Raw genomic sequence first — 13,076 nt, 5'->3', positions numbered from 1 at the left:
TCTGTAGTGTGGTAGTGAAAGGGTTAAGAAGGCTCACCAGTGCCACTTCTTTCCGAGGAGACTGAGGAACCTCCTCTCCAAGTCAAGCAAACTCAGGAAAACAGCTTCTTTCACTCAGCTGTCATCTCCCTGAATCCTGTACCACGACGACAGCATCCCAACCCTATATACCATATCAACTCTGAATTCCATTGCCTGTACCCTAGGCTCTGTTACCCATACTGTACGCACTTTGAACTCTGTTGCCTATACACAATTTATACCTACCTAGTACCTACTGCTTTCACTGTCTACAACTGCCCTACACTGTAATCATAGCAATCATAATAATCTACCTCATACTTGTCTACCCATATAACTCTGTATGATAGCATGTACAATAGTGCTGGACACACACACATGCACATACTCGCATGTCTCTCTAAATGCCATCAAAAACTCTGTATTTGATATTCCAAACACACAGAGAGGCCTAACACTTACAATTAATACACATCTTTCTATTGGGACAGTATTTAGCCTATAAACAGCAGAGCATAAACAGGGATTGTGTCAGTAGTACAATCTAATCCATTTAAATGTCATACTGATGACTTTGAGTTTGGTGGCGAAAGAAAATCATCAGGGATCACAATCATCACTCAACTCAGATCAGATTTATTTTCAAATGTGGTCCTAGATCTGAGGCAAATCTGATCCCTGGCCATGTGACAGCAGTGTGAACTGTCAGCTGAGGCCAGAAGCAGAAATTATGAGAACGTTCTCACCCTCGTCCTCAACAGCTGTCAGCAACAACTGTCATCTGACATCTACAGTATAGTAAATAATCCTTGAGATGAACATTTGCAGCACTATTTCACTAATCTCTATGATGGACTGTCTTGCAAATATTATGTTTTTTGATTCGTGTTCATGCACGCATGTGGATCACGCACGTTGTGTTATTTGTTATTAAATGTACGCATGCAGGGCCTTTCAGGGCAGAAATCTGTTGACATTGAAGTCAGATACGGGTTGCATACAAACATGGCCGTGAGCAGCCAAGGCAAACAGATTGAATCTGAGCAAAAACGTTCTGAATTTACCCTTAACCCTTTCACTCCCACACTACCAATGGGTTAACCCTTTCACTGTGACGATACAGAAGGTTAACCCTTTCACTGCCACACAACAAAGGGTTAACCCTTTCACTACCACACTACAGAAGGTTAACCACACTACGTGGTAGTGAAAGGTTAACCTTCTGTAGTGTGGTAGTGAAAGGGTTAAGGCCTGGAATGTGAAGGTAGTCATTGACTCACTCTGTTTGTTAGATTTAAGGCTGAGCTCCTTCGTCTCCTTCATGGCGATCTTCTTCCCAGCGATCTCGTCGTAGATGGCCGACAGGTACTCCTCTGGCAGGTCCTTGCTGTCGTTGATCCCTCGGTTCATTTTGATGTATTGCTCTTTAGTCATTTTATTCTTCACCTTTGGGGGAATCACGACAAGCATGTGGATCATATTACACTCATATGATCCCTATGACTGAGAGTGTATAACAGAGCTGTATATCAGCAAGAATCTGGCCATGATACATATCACGATACAGGGGTTGCAATAAAAATATTGTGATACTATATAAAGACTACAATATGGACAAAATTATGTCAAAATGCTGATGTCAAAATATGTACATGCGTATGACGGTGATCGCAGTTTTCAGAGAAGGGGGATAAAAATGGCTGCTGGTACTGTAGTTAGCTAATGCTAGCAAGCTAACTTTCATTAGTTAATTCCTCAATAGTTAGCTATTATTATCTGACAAAGGCAAGGCAGTTGGTATTATTTGCTCTGCTATCTGGCATAGCAAACATACAGTATATGGAACATAGTGTCAACAAAGGGGTAGAACTAACCACTAACTAACTAACTTTTCTAACTAACTAACTAAGAACCAACTGTGTCATTGCAAGCACAGCACGAGCATAGAATACTAGCCGAATCCGGGCTAAAAATGTTAGGTAGGTGTCGGGGCTTCCTGTACCTGTGGACTGTGCAGGTCTGTCGTCAGCATGATGATTGAGTAGGCGAGGACATAGGCTGTGTCAGCGCTCGCAAACAGGGTTTGCCTGAAGAGGAGAGAGACGGAGAGGAAACGCAGATTAAAGGTCCAATCATTAAAACGTGAAGAAATGGGGTTTGTCCCTGGAACACCGGGAAATGTGATAACATTTAAAAATGTAATAACTTTTTTCTGATCTCCAGGATCAGATTTGTAGACCACTTACAATATGACTTGTGGTTTTATACTGTCATATAGCTAGTATTTACTATTACTCACACGATTCTATGTACCCTTATAAGTCATACTCTTTATACCTATAGTGTATGTACATTGTGTCCCATATGTTACTTATGTTTATAGTGTCCTATATGTTACTTTATGTTTATATTAGATTTCTTTTTATATACACCGTGGGAAGGGGGAAACGAAATTTCACTTCTCTGTATGTCTTGCACATTATGAGAAGCGACAATAAAGCTGACTTTGACTATCATCTTTGATATTCAAATAGTTGGCGTGATTTACTCAATTGCATATTTCTACCTATCAACATTGTGTGAAGAAAGTAAGAACCTGTAGGAACAATTGGATGCAGATGTCTTGACTGGCTTTTATTAACCCTTTCACTACCAAAGGGTTAACCCTTTCACAACCACAATACATAATGTTAACCCTTTCACTATCACACTACAGACGGTTAATAAATACATCTCCAAAAACTTTCCTGTAAACATGTTGTGACCTGTGTATTTACCACGTGGAGATATATATATAATTTTTTGACATTTTTGTTTTCTAAGCAGATATACCGTAATTCCTCTAATAGTAACCGGGTCTCAAATACAAGCCGGGTCTCTATTAATGGCCGGGTGCGCTCTTGAGCTAAGCAATTATAAGCCGGCCTCCTAATACAAGCCGGGTTACTAATATACTGAGCTGCATACTGAGCTAGTTACTTGATTTCACTTTGAAAACGTTGAAATGACCAGTGACCACCTGTAATTGCACTGTTTACTATTTCATACAGTACTTGGTTTCAATAAATGAACCCAGTACATTTTACTGGGTTCAAACTGACACAAAATGTTGATTTATTCATTATGATCCGTTTGAAAATTTGAAATATAGGCCTCCCTCTTATACAGGCCTCCTCCTAATACAAGCCTGGTACCCGCTACAGTTGAAACAAATACAAGCCGGGGTTACTATTAGAGGAATTACAGTATACTAACTTAGTCTGTTAGTTATACTTTAAAACAACAGGGCTTTTGAGGTGATAAAAAAACTGCGCCCAGGCAGCAGTGGTTTGGCAAAAAATTGTTCCGAGTATATATCTGCTTAGAAAACGAAAATGTCAAATTTTTTATAAAAAAATATTTCCACATGGTAAATACACAGGTCACAACATGTTTACAGGAACGTTTTGGAGTTGTATTTGGAGTGTATTTCGTGACTGTTGGGAACTAGGCTACACACGGTGCGGTGCGGCTGTTCCCTAAGCCTAATGCATGCACAGAGAAGAAAAGGGTATGTATCTGCTTGTCTAACTCCAGGGTAGATGGCAAATAAGCTAATTTCCCAAAAAGTTGGCGTGTTCCTTTAAGGCAGGGGTGGGGCTTATTAAATGAGATGCCTGGATTTGAAAGGCCAGAGACCCGTACGCACCCCTGATTACATTCCAAATATCTAGCAGCAAATTTCTCCATGAGCCGGTCGATCTTCTGGGCCTCGCCGGGGAGCCGGAACCCCTCCAGGAAGAGGCGGAGAGCGGAGACAAAGTCCTTCGCCTGGAAGTCCTTCGCCTGGAAGTCCATTTGGTCCACGTAGGCGTACATCACCTCCTTGTTAAAGCGGTCATTGTCCCCCAGGAACTCCCCAACCTGAGTCTGGAGAGATCACAAGGTGTGTGTGTGAGTGAGTGAGTGAGTGAGTGAGTGAGTGAGTGAGTGAGTGAGTGAGTGAGTGAGTGAGTGAGTGAGTGAGTGAGTGAGTGAGTGAGTGAGTGAGAGAGAGAGAGAGAGGGAGGGGGGAGTGGAAGAAAGAACAAATGTGAGGTCAGAAAGAGAGAGGAGTGGAAGAAAGAGGAATGAGTTTGTTGTATGTTATAAAAAAAAATTTACACACATTTCTTTTTTTTTATCCACTTTTTTCTCCCATTTTTCTATATTTTCTCCCATCCCAATTTCGTATCATCCAATTCAACCCTCCCCTGTTACGAACGCTGTTTCTTGCCTCCCACAAGCCGGCTGCAATGTGGACTAAGTCATACATAGCACAAGTCCCCTCCGGTACTTGAGGTAACAACAGTCGCATCTTTTCACCTGCGCAGCTCGATCTCTCAGTGGCGAGGAGTAACGCGTGGTAGGCTCACGCTGCCCCCGACACTTCCTGATTCTACTGCGCAGGCGCACCAACCGACCTGTAGGAGTCGCTGTCCACAACACCCGATCCCCACCCATCAGTTTCCCACCCCCTAATACGGCCAATGTGTATTAGTATGAACGACCAGCTAAACTGAAAGCAATGTGGAGCGCTGGGCTCGAACAGGCGAGCCCAGCGTCTCTGCATTCGTGGCGAGCGCCTTGCCCACTACGCCACATAGCCGCCCTTACACACATTGTTTAAAGATCAACTGCCACTGCTGGCATACAAGTATATATACTGTACATATATAAAGTAAAATAATAATAATAATAATAATAATAATAATAATAATAATAATAATAATAATAATAATAATAATAATAATAATAATAATAGACAAATACGCAGCATACAGTAGAGTGGGAAAGGCGTGATAACCCTTTTTTCAACTTCCGTGAAATCAGTGTGAACTATGACCTACCGAATCGAGCCTCTCTTCCTGGTGCAAGAATTGCGCCAGGTCCTCTGGGGTGGAACCCAGCATGCCTTGCTCTTGAAGGTACTGGACGCCTCTCTTTGGTTTCTTGTTGAACCTGTGGAACCAAGAGAGACAGTACACACTGTAGTATAAACTAATAACAGTAGAGAGAAATGTATAATCCAGTTAAATTGATATAATGTGTTCATTATATCATGGATTCAGATATTGAAATGATTGCTGGTGGTGATATATATATAGAGACCAAACCTTTGAGCAACATTGTTGGGCAGCGTTGGACAAAGCGGATGTCTCAACATGTTTGCACTGCAACCAATACATTATATTATCAAGTATATTTTCCCCTCCGTCTCACCTAATTTCCTTTTGGCAAGTACATTTTTATCTTTATTTACCAGGGTAGGTTTGCCGAGCACGGTCACAAGCCTGCTTCTCCCACCTTGAAGCCACCGCTGCCCTATTCATGTTGTCCAAAAAGTGCACAATCGTCACGCTAATTAAACTGGTGTAGTATAAAGGAGGTGTAGTGGTTACGTCATTGTTGTTTCCAGGCGCGGTCCACCTGGCTTGAAATTGCAATGTATTTCCAATGGACACATTTCTAAATAGTTTCGTTTAAAACAAATAAAAGCATGAACATTGGCACGTGTACCTTTCTGCGTGCATTCATCCACAATCTATAGCTCAACATGAAAAAATTAGCAATTAATCGTAAAGGTAGCAAAATAACAACGTTTATGTTTTCGTTCACTGAGGAACTACACTTCACTTTGTCGCTGCTGACGGGGACAACACTGAACGACAGGCTCCACTGTACTGGTACTACTTTTTTAACGACAAATTAAAAACATTATAACTAACTTTATTTCAACCAGAAATGCTTAAACAATAATGTTAGTGATAGAAGGGAACTCATTTTGTGCAAAAATGGAAAGCTTGCCAATGTTCATGAGGCAGAATTATTACAATAGCCGATAATACATTTTCCCAATGATAAATCCCTATACGGGTGGACCGCGTGGGAAACTAAAGTGACGTCAGACTACACCTCCCTATTGCTGGAAGGCCATGAGAGTCTAACACCCCTAGTGACCAAGCCTTCTGCACGGCTGCGCCACGCCTGTGGAACAGCCTCCCCATCCAGCTGAGGGCACCACAGGGCCTGGACTCTTTTAAAGCAGGCCTCAAAACCTATCTGTTTAAAAAGGCCTTTGACTGTTTGCTTTTAAAAAAAAAATCTTGTGATATTATTATTATATATTTTTTTCTCGTGCTGTCGTTTTGTTTATACTATGTTTTTAACCGGCTGTCGTGTGGCAGTGAAAGGGTTAACCTTCTGTCGTGTGGCAGTGAAAGGGTTAACTATGTTCTATTTGTATCTTGTTTTTATTCTGTATTTTTATTCTTTTTTTTTACTAATAATGATTAAATTTTCTAACTATGTTTTAACCCTGTAGCACTTTGGGATCCCAGCGAACAAAAAGTGCAATACAAATAAAATTTTTATTATTATTATTATTATTATTATTATTATTATTATTATTATTATTATTATTATTATTATTATTATTATAGTGTGCATGGCGGCGGTGTAGCTGTGGGCTTACAGGTCAATGCCTTGCTCAATGATCTCCTTCTGCTGCTTGAGGACTTCAAACTGCTCCGGGTTGTCGGTGCCGGACATCTGTGTGCTGTAGCTGCCGATGCCGGAGGAGGCGGTGGAGTCCAGGGAGTTGATGCTGCCGTAGCGGTTGATGGTCTCGGGGGCCTTGGTGTGCTCCGTGCTCTCCTGCTCCAGAGGCTTCTCCTGGCCTGAGGACAGAGGGAGAGGGGGCAACACATCCAATTTAAGATTGATGTCGAGAAGCTTTATCCACATTATGCAATACAGGCATTTAAAAAAAATATATATATATATAAAAGGAATAAAAGGAAATCTAGAAATGATAATGCAAGTTATATTATCTTAAACGCTACTCAGATAATACGATATTTTAACCCATAACATTTGATTTGATTTGATTTGAAGTCTTTATTTCGAACATGCAATGAATACAACAAACAATAACAAAAAAGAAAAACAACTCAATCTGCATGTTCGAAAAGGAGTAGGAAGAAGTATACACTTATTTAATCCTACCCCTTTTCCACTACTCAAATGAGTGTACTATTTTAAACATAAAAAAGAAAAGAAAAGAAAAGAAAAAAATATATATATATATGCAAAACAAAAAAACAAAAACTATATATGTATAAAATAAAATAAAATAGAAACAAAATAAAAATGTAAACACCTGTGAATATCAAGTCCCTTCTTCATCCCTGTACCTTGTGAACATAATTTCCTTATACATCAGTTTGAATTGTCTCATGTTTGGACATTGCTTTAACACCACATTAAGACTGTTCCACAGTTTCACTCCACATATTGAGATGCAGTGTTTTCTCATGGTAGTGCGTACGTTTAGCACCTTTAAATTGTGTTCTCCCCTCAGATTATAACCCCCCTCCCTATCAAAGAACAATTCTTGAATGTTTCTTGGAAGTGCATGACTTTTTGCTTTATACATTAATACATTCATCCCTAGAAGGAGAAATGATGATAACAGAAGGATAATTAGAGAAAGGTGGGTGCCTTTCCCTTGGTAATATAGGTAATCCCCCCCGAAACCATCATTGATACAAGGACTGGAAATTGAAACAGGGTTGTTGTTGACAGGGAGGCAGCCCAGTGTTAACTTAAGAGCGAGTTAACTGAACACTAGGGTGACAGAGAACAGAGGAGCTGGATCACTCTAGCAGAGAAAGTGCTGTTTCTGTAGCCTTAAGGCAGGGGTGTCGAACTCAATTACCATGGGGGCCAAAATAGAAACTACAGATCATTTTGAGGGCCGGACACAAAATAATACCTAAAAAAAAGGTGCGTTTTCCTCAAGTCACTAGTTTAATTGGTAATTTTTTTTATCAATTCCATGTGTGCATACCAGGTCATGTTGTTGTTTTAAAACCTAGGGGTCCGTGAGGTTGTTCCAGGGGGTCCCAGAGCAAAATTAGTAATAGTTAAATTTCACTAATATTTTTGAGAATGTATAAGATTGACTATTCTGATCATAGGGTTCATTATCTCCACTGTTATCTACCTAGTACAGTAGACGGTTGATGAATTCACATCGAACACCAAATATCTTCTAAGATGGTGGTCCCTGAGACAAAATCACAAATCAGATGGGGGTCCCTCAAATATTACATATAATAGTGTCCATTTCGGCGTCCTTGACATGAAACATCTTGAGAACCAATGAAGTACAGAACCACAGGCACACACAAAACATCTCTCAGCTTGCTTTCACTGGTCTCACACAAAACAATTATTTCCACAGAGAGTAGGTATTTGAAATTAATTAAAAATAATGATGAATTTGCAAGCTAATAATACAAATAGTTATTCACCCACAAGAGTTTGTAAGATTAGCAATTATAGGTTAAACTGGTCCTGGACTTCTCCATTGGTCCACGAAAGCAGGGTTGATTGATATTCATTAAAAAACACAATGAACAGATAACACCATGTGCGTTCGTGTGAAACGTTGAGACTTTTGTGTTGCCATGCAGTGACAACAAGGTGCATTTTGGTTTGTATCACAGGCCAGTTGAATTGGGCGGCACGGTGGTGTAGTGGTTAACACTGTCGCCTCACAGCAAGAAGGTCCAGGGTTCGAATCCCGCTTGGGGACCAGGTTTCCATGATGCCAGTTACCCAGGTGGGGTATCTCCCAGGCCTTTCTGTGTGGAGTTTGCATGTTCTCCCCGTGCTCGCAAGGGTTTCCCCCCCCGATAAGATAAACCCAATGGAAAAACATGCACAACAACAAGATCGCTAACGCTGTGGCGTCCTTGACGAAGACGGACAGGAGCACTTGGATTGGTCCCCTGGCGCGGCTCACGTGGCGCCTGTCTGCTCCCGGCTGCCCTTGGGGGGGAAGGACGACGGGATGGGTTAATCGCAGATACGCATTGTATGCATGGTTCGCATGTGTGCCAAATGATGACCTCGGAGCAGGTCCTAAATTATTATTATTATTATTATAATTATAATTATTATTATAATTGCGGCTAGGAGAGGCAGCGGGGCCCAAATTTATTGATAAGTGAATTCAGTCTGGGAGACCTTATGAAAATGCCAGGCGGGCTGTACTGTATTTGGCCCGTGGGCATTGAGTTCGACACCATGTGCCTTAACTCAATCCGCGCCAGACCCGAGGATAGTCGGGTTAACTCGCCAACCGTTCAGCGCCATACCCGAGTGTAGTCGGGTTTTCATCGTTATTTCTTTTATTCTATATTTTTATTCATTTCTCTCACACGGACCTCGGGGTTAGGGAATCACTGAGATCGCTAGAGTGCAATACCGGGTGGCAAGAAGGGTGGCAGTATTAGAATATTCTTTTTGGGGTACCTCCTAGTGAAGGTAAGGACTATATGACATCTATCCTGCTTTGATCCAACCATGATTTCACATCGATCGCAACGACCATGTGTAACATACTCCAAAACGTATGCCGTTGGTGACGATCAAGTCAAGTCAAGAGTTTTATTTGTCACGGCATACAGGGCATACAGTGAAATGCGGGTGGTCATGCCCGCAGCGATTGTGCAATAATACAAGTAATAAGAATAAGACATAACCGGTATAATGTACATAAAGTTTAAAATGCATGGTAAACAACATGCTAAGGTCCTGCGATAGTGCAATACAGTGTTAAGCTACAGATGAGGCACTGGGTCTTATGTACACTACTATACAATACTATACTATACAATATACAGTTATACTATATATCCTTATGCTATCTTGCTATATCCATCTAAAGCATCAAAAAACAACCCCCCCCCTTTCATGCATTCATGATGAAACATAATACATATTATATAAATTTGATTTGGAAATAGTAGCGTGTCCAGGCGAGCAACGCCAATGCTTTTAGTCAAATTCACGTATTGCTCCATAGCGCCGTTTCCTGGAATTAGCCAGGATCACTCTGAAACTATACAATATTCACCACAGTATAACACGCAAACGTATACATGAAAACATTTATTCTTTTTCACATATTGAACGATGGATAGTTGATATCAAATGAGCCATAGTATTGTATCCATAGGTATAATATAGAATATAGATAGATATAGCCCTGCAAACACCGCCACACATCCCTATCTCTTAGAGCGCGGTGGCGCGCAGTAGGAACAAAGATGGGCTAGACCCGCAGCGCTGAAAGGGTTAAGGGGACAAGCTGAGGGACCCGTCCTGGAATGGGCCCACTGTGTGGCTGCCTGTTAACCCTTTCACTACCACACTACAGACGGTTAACAGTCTGTAGTGTGGTAGTGAAAGGGTTAATCGTCTGTAGTGTGGTAGTGAAAGGTTAACCTTCTGTAGTGTGGTAGTGAAAGGGTTAACAATTTGTTGTGTGGCAGTGAAAGGGTTAACCGTCTGTAGTGTGGTAGTGAAAGGGTTAACAGTCTGTAGTGTGGTAGTGAAAGGGTTAACCATCTGTAGTGTGGTTGTGAAAGGGTTAACCCTCTGTCGCGTGGCAGTGAAAGGGTTCACCGTCTGTATTGTCGCCGTGAAAGGGTTAACCATTTGGTAGTGTGGTAGTGAAAGGGTTAACGCAGTGCCGCGGACAGGCGTCTGATTACCCCGTCGGAAACTCTTTAAAACATTCAGGACGGCGCCGTCACTGTAATGTGAGCTGGCAGTGTGCTTTCCCTCTGTCTGTGAGGATACAGACAAGGGTGAAAGACAGGGGGGGGGGGGGGGGGGGGGGGGGGTTCAGGCGACACATTTGGCCTACGATTAGGCCAGAATCAATACCCTCTTTACTGGTTTGTGCAACTATTCTATAAGATTAGCAAACAGCTTTTCAGATATTTAATTATAGTCACAACACCAACAACAACAACTATTTCTACAATGAATTTAAGGGTATTAGTAAAGTAAACCCGAAGATGGTACAAGGTTACACCTTGGGGTTTAAGGGAGAAACACAAGACTATGCTAATTGCAGAGAGAGAAAGAGGGCATCTAAGGCTATAGATATCCGGTAAACAATAGGCTTCAGAACGAATGCTAATATATACAGTACACTGTCGTCACAGCAACCCAGCTAGCTAACACACCATAACGGTCTACCATTACCTGCTGCTCTCGCTTTGAAGTCAGCCCAGAGGGACAGAAAAGAAAGCGTGACGGGATAATGCCAGTTTGAAAAAGAGAAGAGGAGAAAATACAGTACGAAAATGATTCTTCTTCAAAGTAACAAAGCCAATTTCCACTGTATTTATTGTAACCAAACGTTTCATAATACGGCACCATTGTACTGGAGAGGAAAGTCCTACTCAAACTGCAAGTCAACCATTACTAAAAGTACGGCCCGGTTCAAAAAGAGTCCTAAAGATTTGTAGACGGATCAGTGAATGATAGTGAGTTTTAACCCTTTCACTACAGGTTAACCCTTTCACTACCACACTACAGACAGTTAACCGTCCCTAACTACTATAGGGTCTTTATACCTGTATCACTACATATTAAAAACTACAACGCTGTACATGCATCCGATGAGCATTATTACTCAGTAGTATTTATATATTTTATACCCAGGTTGCATTGTATGTTACGGTCCTGTGCATAACCCTATACGGAGCTGGTGGGGCATTTCTGTATGCAAATTCAGGTGTACGCAAAGGCACTTTCAGTTTAAGACTGAGTGACATTCCTCATTCAGGGGATCGCAGCTGAGGACACCTGGGCCATGTACCAACACCTTTTCACGTGTCCAGGCATCCGGAGGAGGACTTGTGTAAAGGGCCACTAACTGGCCCTTTAGGAGATTATGGAGTGATGAAAGCTAGCCCCCCCCCCGCATTAACCCCAGTTAACCCTTGTGATACACGGCTGCCAGGAGTAGATGGAGAGGTCTGATAGGCCCCGGGCTGGCAGTCGCATCCCTGACTCTGGATCCCAAGAGTTTTCTGAAAGCGGTGAGAGTCGATTCCCTTCAGATCCCTGAGGATTGAATCTTTGCTTTCTACAGGCGACCCTGGAAAGCATAGGCCAGGGGTCGCCAATTAGATTTGCCCACGGGCCAAATTTTCCCCAAGCCATTTTGTGGCGGGCCAATGATAAGTGAACATTTTTTAACTGTAAAAAAAAAAACGACATATACATGTTTGCACTGTCTTTTTTCTATTATAAAGTGCCTCTCAGACAGTGCATTACACATGAACAGATCAGTAATTTGATTTTAATGCAGGTGCTCGCATTATAAATCGAGATCAGTAGGGTGCATTTGATTTTAAGCACCACAGCGGGTGTATTATACATCGAATGTATTATTATTATTATTATTAAAACACAACACTCACCGGCATAATGCAGGCAGCCCTGCCCTGGACTTGATATTGTTTCTGCTTCGGTCCTCCAAAATCCATGTTAATAACATGTTAAATGTCCACTCGCGTTGAATGCCCACCCAACATGAACAGTTGCTTGCTCGTGTTGCCATGTCAACAAGCGAGAGTCACCGGTTGCTTATTGCAAGAGTTACCTGTTGCGATAAACCCGTATTTTAAGAATGACACCTGTTTATTAAAATAAGCTTTATAGGTCGTAAGCTCCTCTTCTGGCTCATCATATTTCCCCGTTGCATTGCAAAGAAGTTATTCAAAGACGTTTGTTTTGTTTTTGCAAACGTTCGCTCGCCGGCAGCCCGGCATCCCAAACGCGGAAGTGAAAGTGAAATTCCATTGGTTCTCCCAGTCCATGTGACCATTTCTAGCATTTCAATTGGCTATAGTGACAGCCATAGATATGATGAATAGATAGATACAGCTTCAAAAGACACTCTGGCGTCACAACGAGTGAATATTTCCTGCGCGTAAAATAAACATCATATTCTCAAAATAACCTGACGGGCCAGAAATTATTGCTGGCGGGCCCATTCCGCCATCCCGTCGTCCTTCCCCCCCAAGGGCAGCCGGGAGCAGACATGGCCCAGGCCACGTGTAGCCTTTTTACAACGCATCCGCGTTTCCGGCGCTCTGATTGGCCAGGTCATGTGACATGTGCACCCAATAGCGTGTTTGCCCATTTCCGCATCGAAAAGCCTG

General features: G+C 42.0%; 1 protein-coding gene across 1 annotated transcript in view; it reads right to left on the bottom strand.

The window, feature by feature from the left end:
- The window catches only part of arfgef1 (ADP-ribosylation factor guanine nucleotide-exchange factor 1 (brefeldin A-inhibited)), a 154,746-nt gene that overhangs the window by 44,251 nt on the left and 97,419 nt on the right, over positions 1-13,076 (bottom strand). Inside the window, 5 exon segments of the mRNA XM_084325711.1 lie at positions 1,302-1,467; positions 2,024-2,108; positions 3,710-3,930; positions 4,890-5,001; positions 6,515-6,719. Coding sequence (XP_084181837.1) covers positions 1,302-1,467; positions 2,024-2,108; positions 3,710-3,930; positions 4,890-5,001; positions 6,515-6,719 — 789 coding nt within the window.

Source organism: Notolepis coatsorum, assembly GCF_963971535.1.
Source record: "Notolepis coatsorum genome assembly, chromosome: 12".
NCBI lineage: Eukaryota > Metazoa > Chordata > Actinopteri > Aulopiformes > Paralepididae > Notolepis > Notolepis coatsorum.
Note: the sequence above shows the minus strand (reverse complement) of the source record. Positions and strands in the feature narration are given on the sequence as shown.